At 53.3% G+C, this 13600-nt stretch overlaps 5 protein-coding genes across 5 annotated transcripts; 3 read left to right on the top strand and 2 right to left on the bottom strand.

Annotated features, from left to right (window-relative positions):
• The first annotated feature begins 816 nt into the window (after positions 1–816).
• QC761_706720 (uncharacterized protein) lies at positions 817–3414 on the top strand. The gene is made up of 8 exons (XM_062882225.1): positions 817–1433; positions 1470–1566; positions 1666–1709; positions 1777–1802; positions 1920–2010; positions 2070–2321; positions 2382–2673; positions 2727–3414. The coding sequence occupies exons 2-8, from the start codon at positions 1550–1552 to the stop codon at positions 3271–3273; spliced, it is 1269 nt and encodes a 422-aa protein (XP_062728240.1). The 5' UTR covers positions 817–1433; positions 1470–1549; the 3' UTR covers positions 3274–3414.
• Positions 3415–3942: 528 nt separating this feature from the next.
• On the bottom strand, positions 3943–5682 carry RPS3 (40S ribosomal protein S3). The gene is made up of 2 exons (XM_062882224.1): positions 5339–5682; positions 3943–5150 (listed from the first exon to the last, which is right to left on the bottom strand). Exons 1-2 carry the CDS (start codon positions 5359–5361, stop codon positions 4385–4387), a joined length of 789 nt encoding a protein of 262 aa, XP_062728239.1. The 5' UTR covers positions 5362–5682; the 3' UTR covers positions 3943–4384.
• On the top strand, positions 5660–8572 carry YMR1 (phosphatidylinositol-3-phosphatase ymr1; the record flags this gene model as incomplete). The annotated part of the gene is made up of 2 exons (XM_062882223.1): positions 5660–6084; positions 6146–8572. Exons 1-2 carry the CDS (start codon positions 6061–6063, stop codon positions 8570–8572), a joined length of 2451 nt encoding a protein of 816 aa, XP_062728238.1. The 5' UTR covers positions 5660–6060.
• A 1076-nt stretch (positions 8573–9648) lies between these two features.
• TPD3 (protein phosphatase 2A structural subunit) lies at positions 9649–13308 on the top strand (the record flags this gene model as incomplete). The annotated part of the gene is made up of 8 exons (XM_062882222.1): positions 9649–9714; positions 9775–9880; positions 9955–10106; positions 10172–10663; positions 10716–10975; positions 11026–11464; positions 11522–13098; positions 13169–13308. 7 exons carry the CDS (start codon positions 9649–9651, stop codon positions 11882–11884), a joined length of 1878 nt encoding a protein of 625 aa, XP_062728237.1. The 3' UTR covers positions 11885–13098; positions 13169–13308.
• On the bottom strand, positions 12334–13460 carry EFM4 (Protein-lysine N-methyltransferase efm4). Its single transcript, XM_062882221.1, has 2 exons — positions 13169–13460; positions 12334–13096 (listed from the first exon to the last, which is right to left on the bottom strand). Exons 1-2 carry the CDS (start codon positions 13222–13224, stop codon positions 12358–12360), a joined length of 795 nt encoding a protein of 264 aa, XP_062728236.1. The 5' UTR covers positions 13225–13460; the 3' UTR covers positions 12334–12357.
• Positions 13461–13600: the final 140 nt, after the last annotated feature.

Below are 13600 nucleotides of genomic sequence, written 5' to 3'. Positions count from 1 at the left end.
TGCACTCTACAATGGAAAGCTTACGTTATGTTGGTACAGAGTACGGGGATCTGCAAACTTCAGGGGAGGGGGTTGATGTGAGGGGAGGTCGGGGGAGTTTGGGTGTTTGGTACCTTGGCCTGTGCGCCCCGAGGCTCTCAGGTCTGTCTGTTTCTTTGTCTAGTTCGATGTCATCCCATGTGGGCATCGCGAATCCCTGAGATCTGGCGGGAGAGAGAGATCTACATTGTAGATGGGGTTGCATGTGTAGGACGGACTTTGAGGGCAGTTATGTATTTAGACGTCTGCAGGCATGTGGATTTCAACGGCGTGATATTGCTGGGATTCCATGAGCCGAGGGACACCGGTGGGTTCATTTCCAGCTGCTGACGACGCTGTAATAACTTGCAAGCTCTGCGGGGGATGGGGGGAAGGGGGACAATTTATAATTTTTTTGTTGAAGAGAGCCCTGAGATGAAGGGGCGTACTTGGGTCTTGGTACTGGTGGCAGGTGATTGATAGTTTGGTAGGGGGACATATCGAGATGGGAAGCTACGTTCTAATCTAGGATTTTCTTCAATCTTCAAGCCTCAAATTAGAGTTGGTAGGAAAAGAGCGTTGAACGGATGGGAGAACTGCTCATGTGTGGCGCGGCCGCCTCGTGTCCTCTCTTATCCCGTCCTTGGTGAGCCGCCCTCGACCCAAACTTCAGCAGGCCAACCACAACCAAAAACAGCCACGGCGCACTGTGTGTCGTGACCCTGTCAGGCGTGCAGGCCCCAGGGGTCCAGAATTTCTCGAGCAGGGGTTGGTTGAGGTTTCTTGAAACCAGCCCGTCCCCAGACTTTGCTGCTCGACACCACCGCAGCAGGGGGCCTCGAATGAAATTTACCAGCAACACTTCTCTCCATGCTCTTTCAGAACACATTCGTTTGCGCTACCAAGTAAACACACACCACACAAACGGAACTCTGATCTGGTGTCTGGACAAATTCCCTTGGGTCAGTGATATCACTGGGGAAACACCACAGACGGCAACAAACACGAACCCAAGCAGCCCCAGCGCATATCCAACCCTAGGTAACGCTTGCTTAACTATTACGGCCCTCCTCCGCCCGCCGCCGCCGCCGAGCCACGAGCGCACCCACGAGCCACCTGTGTCCTCATCAGACGAGACGAAAACCGCTGCATACTGTCGACCGAGCAGGGAAAAAAAAACATTACATGGAAAACGGATTGCGCTCCAACCTCTCAATTAGTATTGGAAAAGATATACCGAATGCATAGCAGACGGCCAAAAGCTTGATATTCTTCTTGTTCTTCTTTCTTTCGCTTTTTTTTTTTTTTTTTTGCAGACCTTCGCCCGGCGCGAGAGAGAGCGGCTGCTTGCTTGCCCCTCCTAGAAACCTCGACAGTGTAGCTCCGGCTCCGGTTCGCAGCAACCACCACCGCCAGAACAACAACAACACCAACAATAACAACAACAACAACAACAACAACAACAACAAGAACACAGGCAGCGTGTTCTCGTTGCTGCCGTCGCGCTCGTTTTCTTTGTATTGCTTTCAAGATGATGTTGGAGGAGAAGTATGCTGCTGCCCTTTTCTTTGCAGCCTGTTTTGCAGGTCTTGGGGGCTCAGCCCTGGTGGCGCATCGCAACTGACGCTGTGGTTTTCTGTCTTTTAGATATATCGGCCTGGCCTTGGCCATGAGCTCGAGTCTAGCAATAGGTATGCGCATATTCACTGATCTCGAGGACCCGGGAGAGCGATTGGGGCTAACTCTGGTCGTGGACAGGTATCAGCTTCGTCATCACCAAAAAGGTACGGCCTCCCAGCTCGAACAGCCAGCCCCCTCAAGTTCCACACCAAGCACATGCCCACAGGCCATGCCATACGGGACGAAATGAAGAATGCTGACCTGGTGACCGGCTGTTATAGGGATTGATGCAAGCAGAAGAAAGGCATGGGTTTGAAGGGGATGGGTTCGTTTACTTGAAGAACCCAATGTGGTGGGCAGGCATTGTTTGCTGTATGGTCATTTTCCTCCTTGGATCTCGAGGGAACTGCGCGCGCTGACGAAGCATACAGTGGTTTTGGGCGAAATCTTCAACTTTGCAGCTTACGCTTTTGCGCCGGCCATCCTCGTCACCCCTCTTGGAGCGCTGTCGGTGCTAGTGGGAGCTGTGGTGGGGTCATACGTGCTCAATGAGGAGTTGGGGACGTTGGGCAAGCTGGGGAGCGCCCTCTGTCTGATCGGAGCTGTCATTATTGTGCTGCATGCGTCCCCTGACGAGGATATTCAGACTATTGACCAGATTCTCGAATATGCGATTCAGCCAGGTATGAACCAACATTGGCTGCCGGGACATGCTCCAGGAAGATGTGGCTGACCAGGTATAGGCTTCTTGTTCTACTCACTGTTCGTCTGCATTTTCGCGACGATCATGATCTACAAGGTTGGGCCGATCCACGGCAAGAAGAATCCTCTTGTCTACCTGAGCATTTGCTCGACTGTTGGATCCATCTCGGTCATGGCCGTCAAGGCGTTTGGCATTGCCCTCAAGTTGACATTTGCGGGGCACAACCAGTTCAGCCACCCGTCGACTTATGTCTTTATGATCATTACTGTGGTTTGTATCCTTACCCAGATGAACTACTTTAACAAGGCTCTGAGCCAGTTCCCTACCAACATGTAAGCCTCGCCAGTCATGCGGCAGCCTTGGGACTATCGCTAACATTGACTAGTGTTAACCCCCTCTACTATGTCACTTTCACGACGGCAACTCTTATTGCCTCCTTCATCCTCTTTCAAGGTTTCAACACAACCGACACAGTCAACACCCTCTCCCTCCTCTGCGGCTTCCTCGTCACATTCACGGGCGTCTACCTCCTCAACCTCAGCCGAACCGACCCCTCAGGCACCAAGACGTTGGCCCGCAGAAGCGGCGGCGACTCGACGGGGACCGACATGATTTCTAGCATCCAGACAAGAATGAGCATGGAAGCCCGCCGCTCCCAATCCCACCGGATGAGCGTCGGCAGCCGCACGGGCGGTGATCGTGACGGTCTCATCCGGGCCTACGACGAAGAGGCCGGGCTTGGTCTTCACGACTTGGCAGACGACACAGACGACGACGTGGACCCGCGCTCTCCCATGATTTCGAGTTTTTCCCAACAGCAAACGAATGGGAGACCAAACGGCGGGAGTGGGAGTCACGGGACGCATTTGACGGCGGGGAATGCGTATAACGAGTCAATAGAGCTGCAGAGTAGGAAGTCGGGGGATAGATGATGATGATGGGGGTTGTAGGGGGGGGGATTTGCTTTTTCTTTGGGATGTATTTTTACTACATGGTTTGTTGCTACTATTATCACACAGTTGTCTCTTGTGGCATTCATTGGATCTTTGAAGAGAGAGATATATATATGGTGGCTTTTTCTTCTTGGGGAAGGGATAGGGGAAAGGGGGGCGTCACAAAATGGCGTTTGAGGGTGCATAAATCAATGGGAGATATTGTGTTAATGGATATCTTTGTTCAACGGGTGGACTACCGGGAGGTTGGGTGGGTTATTCAATGTTTTAACAACAAAGCTTTTTGATTTTTTTTTTTTTTTTTGGCTCCCTTGGGTTTTTTCTGGTTGTGTGAAAGTTGACTGTTAACTATTGATGGATATCTTCAGGTGCAATATATACCATGCCATGCTATCGGTATAGAGGGTGGGGATAAAAGGGTGGTGGCCTACAGTGTGGTGTTCTGGTATGTGATGTGTCGCGAATATTGTCTTTGTCGCACCAGATTGAAGCTTCCTATATGCTACGATATCATTGCATACATTATTCTCTAGAAAATCGCCAGCCAAAACTGGCTGGCAAAAAAGGGGTTGGTGGGAATGGAAAATAGTCGTGTGGTTGGTTTAGTTGTACCAACGTCCAGAGCCATCCACCCAGATATCATCGAGGCAAAGAAAACAAGTGGTATCACATTGTTAAAACAAAATACATCTGGCGCCCTTCACCACCGGCATGTCACACAAGAGAGCCCGTTCACTTTTGTTCAGGAGGTCTATTCCCGGTGTGTTATCAGGATCATCTTGACGTTGCTGCCCTTGTCCATGGGTTCTGTAGATAGTTACAAAGCCACCCCTCCATAAAGCAACAACCCGTCCGTTTTCCCTTTTGCAGACTCAATGCAATATGCTCAAAGTTGACGCCGTAAACCCATTCCTGCAACCATACCGATGAGCGTGTGGCGCGCCCAAAAGAAAGATCTCCTCATCCCTGCCACAACGCCCCCCTTTCCGATTTACCAGTCATCGCTGTTGTTGGGCGCAGGCTCAGCACCCAGATCGACGTATGACTGGGGTATCTTGGGAGATTGTCCAGCACCTCTACCGCGAGCATCCTATTGCTCAGCGGCAGGGGCAGCCTCCTCCTCAGCACCAGCCTGCTCCTCCTGGCGAGCAGCCTCAGCAGCAGCCTGGGCAGCGGCGGCCTTAGCACCGTAGTCCTGGCTCATAGGCTGAACGACGGGGGTCTCCTCCTTGGGGTCGATGATGGTGACGGCGTCGGGGAGAGACTTCTGGGGGCCGGCCTTGCCCTCGGGGTCAGAGCCGCGCATGATCTTGACCTTGATACCAAGGACACCCTGGCGGAGGAGAACGTGGCGGGTGGCGCTGTCGATGAAGTCCTTAGCGGGCTGACCGGAGTGGATCATGAAGCCGTCCGTGAACTTCATGGACTTGGCGCGAGCAGCGCGGAGCTTGCCGGAAACGACGACCTCGCAGCCCTTGGCGCCGGACTCCATGATGAAGCGGAGGACACCATAGCAAGCACGGCGAACGGCAAGACCGTTGAGGAGCTTGTAGCGGAGGGACTCGCACTGAGCGACGGCGGAGAGACCACGGTTCTGGACCTTGGCGGCGTAGAGGGAGACCGAGTTCTCGGGGAACTTGAAGCGCTTCTGGATGAGGGAAGTGAGCTCGCGGATACGGCGACCCTGCTCACCGAGAACCTCCTGGGTGTGGGTGGCGCGGATGATGATGTCGGTAACGGTGGGAGTGACGCGGACCTCGACGCCGGAGTAGCCCTCCTCGGCCAACTCGCGCTGGAAGAACTCGTTCAACTCGGCGTAGAAGACACCGTCAGCGACGAACTTTCTCCGCTTGGAGCTGCAGACACAGACAAGTCAGCCATTGTTCCCAATTTTTGAGCTTTGCCCATGAAGCCTCCTCGAGAGTTTTCAGAAAGTCGTCCATCTCCAGATTCCCCTCCTCCAGACCCTCTCCCTCTCTCTCTCTCCGCCGTCGAATATGGCCGAATTGAAGATGGTTCAAACGACGGGAATCTCTCGACTTACATCTGAGTGCCGGGAACAGCCATGATGTCGGTTTGGTATTGAGCGACCTACGGGATTTCGGTGGTTGCTGGAGGTTGAGGGTAGGCCTGATCGCGGTGTTCACCAAACTTTTCTCAGAGGGGAAATTCGACCTGCACACTGCTTTTTTCAATCTTGGTGGGCTCCGGGTGTACAGAAGTGGAGTAGGGTTTTCCTGCGCCAATGAGGACGGGCCTTGATTTTGGGGGTGCGGCCACTTGGGTAAGGCGTGCACCTATCAAATTCAACCTCGAACAAACTGTCAGCTGCGAGGTCTGTGCTTCTTAGTGGGGGAACCGTCGACGTCAAGCGCCAGTGGTGCAGTGATGCCCAGTGGCCGACAGCAGGTGCAGGCTGGTGGTACTCGGTCTTGTGATTCCTCCAAGCCTACACTCATAACGGCGGCTTGCGGAACACTTTGAAAAAGCCAAAGTCTAAACCTGCCATGGTTCTGTTCGGCTGGTATACTGATTTATAGAGTCTTCTGGCTACACCTTCTGCGGATGAAGCTCGATTTCCACTTACAAAGTGATACCCCACACGTCGTCACCCTGTCAAGTGTCAAGGCATCTCGGCTCTTGTCTTCCTCCATCGATTGACGACCCCTGATTGTTGAGCTCGACTTCGCGATTGCCTGCGTGACGGGCGCCGACTCCTGTTTTCTCTCTTCGTGACATTGGGGCGGCCGTGTCCCCATATTCACCATGGCGGCGCCGCAGCACAAGCACGTATGTGGTTTCGAAGCTGCATTTTCTCCCGAGCTGCTGCTAAACTCCGATGACACCTTAGTACTATAGCAATGTGCAAGCACTTCGAGGCGGAAAGCCAGAACAGGGCGACCTGGCTTTGACTGACTACCATCTCGTGTTTCGTTTCCCTCCAGAATCAGCGGCAGCTCCGGATCCAAAAGCGAAGAAACACACGAAACAAGTATGGTTCGCATTTCACATCATATCCCACTGCGCTTTGCGACCAACGCCCCCATCGAGCGGTATCCCTTCATCGCTACGGCTTCGTTTCAGGGATTTTACCTTTGTCAGTTTCAACTTTACAGACGACAAGCAGGCTCGGGATGCCTTCGAGTTCATCCGCGCAAAGACCTGCAGGCTGGGGAGCGTTGATAAGCTCTTAGCATTCAACTACTCCCCGCCCTCCAACTCTCTCGAATCCAAGATCAACGGATGGGACCTGTACGACGCGAGGGCCGAGTTCAGGCGACAAGGGATCAGTGAAAAGTCAGCAGACTTGGGCTGGAGGATTACGAACATCAATAAGGACTATGCCTTCTCCCCGACGTATCCGGCCGTTCTCGCCGTGCCTTCAAAGATTTCGGATAATACGCTGAAATATGCTGCCAACTTTCGGTCTCGGGCCCGGATCCCTACTTTGTCATATATTCATCCCGTCAACAACTGCACTATCACCCGCAGCTCACAGCCCTTTGTGGGGCTCAGGATGAAGCGGAGCATCCAGGACGAGAAACTCGTTGGCGCATGCTTTTCAGCTTCGACAGACTTTCTGGATGGCAACTCGCCATCCCCTGCAAATGCGAGCATACAGGCAGACCATAGCCCATCGTCAAGCCATGTGGATCTCAGTGCGGATAGTCCCGATGCTCCCACTGATATGTCTCTTTCCGACACAGAGAGAATGGAGGACGAGCTCATTGCCGCGCCCAACGTGATGTACGACGAGAAGACCGGGAAGCGTCTAATATATGGTGCCCAGCAGCATAACCTTATTGTGGATGCGCGGCCTGCCATCAACTCGTATGCCATGCAGGCTATAGGCATGGGGTCGGAGAACATGGACTACTACAAATATGCGAAGAAGGTCTTTTTAAATATAGACAATATTCATGTCATGAGGGACTCGCTCGACAAGGTCATCAGCGCAATCAAGGATGCCGATATTTCTCCCTTTCCTCCAAACAGAGATCTTCTGATGAAGAGCAAGTGGTTGAAGCATATCGCTGGAATCTTGGATGGATCGGCGATAATAGCGCGGCAAGTCGGGATTCAGCATTCGCATGCCCTTATTCACTGCTCGGATGGCTGGGATCGGACAAGCCAGCTTTGCGCCCTGTCTCAGCTAATGCTTGATCCCTATTACCGCACTTTGGAGGGCTTCATTGTGCTGGTTGAGAAAGATTGGCTTTCGTTTGGCCACATGTTTCAGTTGCGGTCTGGACACATGAGCCATGAGAGTTGGTTCACAGTCGACAGTGATGCGCTTGCGGGCTCTGCAGTGCGCCCAGGTGAAAATGATGGCCGTGGAGATGTTGTCGAGAATGTCATGGCCAGCGCGAAGAGATTCTGGTCCAAGAATGTCACCAATGACAAGGAGGCGGGATCAGACCAGGAGGAGGGTACCGCAGTCGACGAGGTCAAACAAGCCACAGCCCCAAATGCTGCCGAGGAGCAGACGACGAGGTTGAGAGATGTCTCGCCTGTCTTCCACCAGTTCCTTGATGCCACCTATCAACTTCTCCGCCAGCATCCTAACAGATTTGAGTTCAACGAACGGTTCCTTCGACGACTGCTATACCATGTTTACTCGTGTCAATATGGTACCTTCTTATACAACAATGAGCGGCAACGCCACGAGGCCAATCTGCGGGAACGTACTCGGAGTGTCTGGGGCTACTTTTTGAGCAGGCGACCAGAGTTCACGAATGACCGATATGAACCAACCATTGACGACCACACAAAGGGACGAGAGCGGCTCATTTTCCCCAAACTGGGCGAGGTGAGGTGGTGGCATCAAGTTTTTAACAGAACCGATGATGAAATGAACGGGGAGCTCAACGCCTCTGCTGCCACAGCAGAAAGGGTGGCGGCTTACCAAGCCTCTACGGGGTTCTCTGAGAGCTCGGGTATTCCTTCCGAGTCGGCGTCGATGGTCTCGACGAGCCCGTCACCGCAACCTCCAGCCCTTACCTCTAGCCAGTCGGTACTAACGGGTGTCGAAACAGCACATGCTGCTCTCACACCTGAAGCAAGAGTATCGCCGCCATCCCTAAATAAAAGCGCTAGCACTGGAGGAATGCCGGCTGCACTCGGGGCTTTACAAGATAAGATTTCTGGTTTGGCTATCGCTAAGGGTGTGTTTGGGGGGCACGCAAACAGTTCCAGCGCAGGGAGACAGGATGCAGACGACGTGGAGACGGTTGCAAGTGCGGCTGCAGTAGAACAAGAGTTGAAGAGCATGAGCTAGGAATTCTTGTGGAGCTCTTGCTGAAGGCGGTTTTTTAGGGAAGCATGTTTTTGGGAGGCCTGTATCTTTGAGGATGAGCGTTTATTTTAAGCCAGGCATACATACCTACCTACACTCCTCTTACGAGCAGATTTTGGTTACAACATGAGCAGGTGCATTCCTAGCTGGTTGTTTATTCAGCGGAAGAATGACACGTTAAGCCGAATTCAAAAGACAATTGTCGTTGAAGATTAGTCCTTGGGAGCTAGTGCTGAAGAACTATAAATGAAGTATCTGCAGTGAGGTCATGGGCTGTTTGCTGGTTCTCCGTATAGGTGGGAAATAATATGATGTATCACGGTCTTCATAGATATCTCCATAGACGGAAAGATGAGAGAGACTTGTTACTTGAAGCAGACAAGAGGGTACAAAGTGAAGTCGCAGCACATGTTGTTGATGCTGGCCACCCCTGTCGTCGCTTCTTCAGCTGTCCCGCACTGGCTGTCAGAAGAGGAGGGGAGCACGGGGGAGGCTGTCAGCCTGGGACCGACGCACTGACCACCTGGGCCGTGACCAACCTGGATTTGTTAGGCCGCGCTCCTGGCTCCTGGCCGCTGGAGAGCTCTCGCCTTGACAGTCCCCTCGCCGCCCACCCTCTGACAACCATCCCATCCAACATCACTTTGGGAATAAACATTCAACAAACTGCCCGGCGTCCTCCCACCTCTTGTTGCATTCCACTCCATGTGCTGCTGTACGGTCGCCGGCGCGCTTGCCTAATTCCAGCATCGACATTGACACCCAACCCCGGGGAAACAGAGACCAGACCACACCGCAGTCAGCTCTCTCTCAGGTGGGCTGCATTACTTGTAGCGCCCCGGTCGGCAACTCCCTCCCACTCTTCAGATTACCCATTGCATCACTTTCCACACCACACGCGATCCCGGCCGCCTTACCCAGCGCCCTGCCCAAACCACGGCCCGGATTCCTCACCAGCACAAACAAACATACCACCAAGATAAACATAATCACCCCCGACTCTTGGCATATTCCGCGCTTCTTTCAACCACTCGATACCCCCACGACAGCCGCCCACCATGGCTGATGCAACCAACCCCAGCGATGAGCTCTATCCCATCGCCGTCTTGATCGATGAATTGAAGGTATGGCGGTGACAAAGCTCCCAGTCTTGTGGCCTTTTGTTGGTTAACTTTTTCTCCCAGCACGACGATGTCCTGCTTCGCCTCAACGCGATTCACCGACTCTCGACCATTGCTCTTGCGTTGGGCCCTGAGCGCACTCGCGACGAGCTCATCCCCTTTCTCGACGGTCAGCCAGCCCCATCCCGTTTGGTGCACTCTTCTTGGTAGATGGACGAAACACTAACCTGCTTCTTGCTGCAGAAAGTGTCGAAGACGAAGATGAGGTTCTTGTGGCCCTCAGCGGCGAGCTGGGAAAGTTTATCGACTATGTCGGCGGTCCGGAGTGGGGTCACGTTCTGCTGTCTCCCCTTGAGAACCTTGCTGCCATAGAAGAGCCCGTTGTAAGGGACAAGGTAGGCGATTCCGATGCCGCTTTCCAGGATCGCAAGGGACATGGACTGACCTCTGCTGTCTCTAGGCTGTCGAGTCGCTGAACAAGATCTGCGTTGATCTCGATGCGCATCAAATCGAGGAGTATTTCATTCCGCTGGTGTTCAGACTCTCTAAGGCGGATTGGTTCACTTCCAAAGTCTCAGCGTGCGGTCTGTACGCGTCTCCTTACGCCAAGGTCAGCGAAGAAACAAAGCTACAGCTCCGTCAAGCCTTCTCACAGCTTGTCCACGACGAAACACCCATGGTGCGCCGCCAGGCTGCCACTAATATGGCCAAGTTTGTAAAGGAGATTGCTCCCCCGCTCGTCATCTCAGAAATGATCCCTCAGTTTCAGCACCTTGTGACGGACGATCAAGACAGTGTCAGACTCCTTACGGTTGAGATCCTGGGTGCCATTGCCGAGAGTGTTCCCAAGGAGCAGCAAGCCAGCCATGGCGTTCTTCTGAGCTCGCTTCGTAGCTTGATTGAGGACAAGAGCTGGAGAGTTCGGTACATGGTTGCAGACAGGTTCGAAAAGGTGTGTATGACCTTGCTCGACGTTCACAGGAGCATGGCTAACTAGACCACAGATTGCCAAAGCTGTGGATGAGGAAGTTCTGACCAGAGACATGGTCCCTGCTTTTGTGAAGCTGCTCAAGGACCACGAGGCTGAGGTGCGGACGGCCATAGCAGGCCAGATTCCGGGCTTCTGCACCCTGATACCCAGAGAGCTTGTGCTGAGTGAAGTCTTGGAAACAATCGAGACACTTGTCAACGATACCTCTCAACATGTCCGTGCCGCTCTTGGTACACAAATCAGTGGCCTCGCGCCCATCCTCGGGAAGCAAGAGTACGTCAGTCGTGATTGGTCTCAGGACGCACTCGCTAATCAGCATACAGAACCATTGATCATCTGTTGCCCATGTTCATTCAGATGCTCAAGGATGAGTTTCCGGAAGTCCGTCTTCACATCATTTCTAAGCTCGAGCTGGTAAATAAGGTTATCGGCATCGACCGGCTCTCCGAGTCCCTTCTTCCAGCCATTGTTCACCTTGCCGAGGACAAGCAGTGGCGTGTTCGTTTGGCCATAATTGGGCACATGCCCTTGCTTGCCGGCCAGCTGGGTGTTGGGTTCTTTAACGAGAAGCTCAGCAGCCTTTGCATGGGCTGGCTTGGCGATACCGTCTTCTCCATCCGTGAGGCTGCTACTCACAACCTTAAGAGGTTGACAGAGGTCTTTGGTGTTGAGTGGGCCAGCCAAAACATCATTCCAAAGGTTATGGAGATGGGTAGACACCCAAATTACCTGTACAGGATGACCACATGTTTTGCTATCTCGGTGAGTTGAGCTTCCTCTCTGAGTGTCATTATGAGTGAGTGCTGACAGCATCGACAGACCTTGGCCAGCGTTGTCACCTTGGATGTAGTCGCCGACAGCATTCTTCCCATGCTTGAGAAGCTGACCGGTGATGCTATCCCCAACATCCGGTTTAATGTCGCGAAGACGTACACCATAATCATCGGTGTCCTTCGCAGGTTGCCCGCCGAAGGTACCATTTTCACTCTTGAGAAGGCTGGTGCTCCTTTCACCGCATCCCCACGGGGCCAGGGGCTGATTGATGAGCGTGTCCTGCCATGCCTCGAGAAACTCAAGGACGATGAAGATATCGACGTCAGGTTCTTCGCCGCCCAAGCTATCGCGGCCGCCAGTGGGGCTCCTCCTGCGGTTGGCGGGGACCCGATGAACACATCACCATAGAGCAAGAACTTTAATGAAGCAATTCCCATATCCAATTCAACAACTTTTCCCCCGGCCCGTCCCCATCTATATTTGTATCCCATCTGTCCTAGGTCAGCATCCGATTTACGCGCGCATATGCGCCCTTGAGCTTGTTTGGGTCGCTCGATGAGCCTTCCCAGCGTACAGTTCTGCATCAGGGGAGGTTGTGTACTGGAAGTGGAAAACAAAACGAAAGCGAAGCAGCGGTTATGGCATGTTGAGGTTACTGTGAGCTGGGTGGGTTAGTGGTGAGTGTACAGGTTTACAGCCAAAAAATGGTCTTTGTTTGCAGTTGTATGGATCGCGAATAGGGGGGAGATGAAGGTGAAGGGGGGCATAAAGTAACCGAGTTATACCAATAGACCCTTTTTTTTTCTCACTCGATGGAATCAAACCCCTGGGTATCATTTATTTCTATTTTTGTTTTGTTTTTGTCGTTTTAATGTTGGTCTCTACTCAACAACGACCTTTTCAAAACACAGCGTCGAGATGGTCTGCCCTTTGACACCCCCAAAGCTGAAACTAGGATAGTCTACCCTGCCTGCCATTTTCAGTTTGGTCTTTTCGTCGTTGGGGGCGGTCGAGGTCTCGAACCAGGTGCGGAGTTCGGTCTCGGTCCAGTTGCAGGACGTGACGAGAAAGACGCCGCCCGTCTTGAGGAGCTGGAGGACGCGCTCGCCGTAGCCCTCGTTGATCCTGCGGCCGAGGGAGTCGGTTTCGGAGGAGAGGGAGACGGCGTCGAAGGTGCCTTTGTCGAGGACGAGGTCCCAGCCGGTTGGGGGGGAGATGGAGGGGATGTCGCCGTTTAGGACGTCCCAGACTTTGAACTCTACACTCTTGAGATCTTCATTGTCGCGGGACTGGGCAATGGATTTGGCGAGGGAGATGGAGTGGGGGGAGTAGTCGACTCCCAACAGGTGGCCGGACCAGCCGTCGTCGCGGAGGGAGAAGAGGAGGGACCCGTTGCCGCAGCCTAGGTCTAGGATGGAGGCTGTGCTGGGGGTGAGGTCGTGCGGGTGCGGGTTGGGGGGGTGGTTGTCGTCTTCGTTGTCAGAGTCCGAGTCGTCGCGGTTGGGGGAGAGGTAGGACAGGATCTTGGCCTCGGCGTCCGAGTCGTCGAACCAGACTGTGCCCTCTAGCGAGGGGTCGGAGGTGTGGGTTGTCAGCTCGGTTGTGTAGAGGGCGTCCCAGCTATGTTCAAGTCGTTAGCAGGGGGGTTGAGGACGGAGGGCTGAACAAAATGAAGGGGCTCAATCAGCATACTAAGCTTTTGTCCCCAACTTGGAAGGCTCAAGATGTGCAGGCTTAGACTCGGCCATTTTGTTTTTCCTCCTCTGCTGTCTTTTTTCCAACCGGAAACAAAAAGAAATTCTCAGCTGTCGCAAACCTGAAGCTATTCCCACAGGCGCATCGCGGGGTCACCAAATCCCATAATTCTCAAACCCCCGGCAGTAAATTGCGCGCGCGCGCGAAATCCTGAGTGGTGGGGCCTAATTATCCCCCAAAGTGGAAAGCGGTAAACCCCAAAGCTGACAACCAACCCCTCCTTTTTTCCCGTCCCAACTTGCTTCAAGCCCGTCCCTTCCCCCCCCACTTTCAGTCCTGTGGTTACACGCACACAAACCACCCCGAAGCTGTGGTGGAAGCTTATTTCAAATCCAGTGCTGGCGATGACCAATTTGTTCCATAAAGCTC

This window comes from Podospora bellae-mahoneyi, chromosome 7 (assembly GCF_035222275.1).
Source record: "Podospora bellae-mahoneyi strain CBS 112042 chromosome 7, whole genome shotgun sequence".
NCBI lineage: Eukaryota > Fungi > Ascomycota > Sordariomycetes > Sordariales > Podosporaceae > Podospora > Podospora bellae-mahoneyi.
This window is presented reverse-complemented; position numbering and strand designations above follow the sequence as displayed.

Excerpts from the sequence above, each read along its gene's own strand:
- RPS3 (XM_062882224.1), bottom strand. The coding sequence starts at position 5,361 with ATGGCTGTTCCCGGCACTCAGAT. Across the intron at positions 5,151-5,338 it reads GCTGTTCCCGGCACTCAGAT|CTCCAAGCGGAGAAAGTTCG; the intron begins GTAAGTCGAGAG and ends CTGTGTCTGCAG.
- QC761_706720 (XM_062882225.1), top strand. Across the intron at positions 1,710-1,776 it reads GAGCTCGAGTCTAGCAATAG|GTATCAGCTTCGTCATCACC; the intron begins GTATGCGCATAT and ends GGTCGTGGACAG. Across the intron at positions 2,322-2,381 it reads CGAATATGCGATTCAGCCAG|GCTTCTTGTTCTACTCACTG; the intron begins GTATGAACCAAC and ends GACCAGGTATAG.
- EFM4 (XM_062882221.1), bottom strand. The coding sequence starts at position 13,224 with ATGGCCGAGTCTAAGCCTGCACATCTTGAGCCTTCCAAGTTGGGGACA. Across the intron at positions 13,097-13,168 it reads AAGTTGGGGACAAAAGCTTA|CTGGGACGCCCTCTACACAA; the intron begins GTATGCTGATTG and ends ACTTGAACATAG.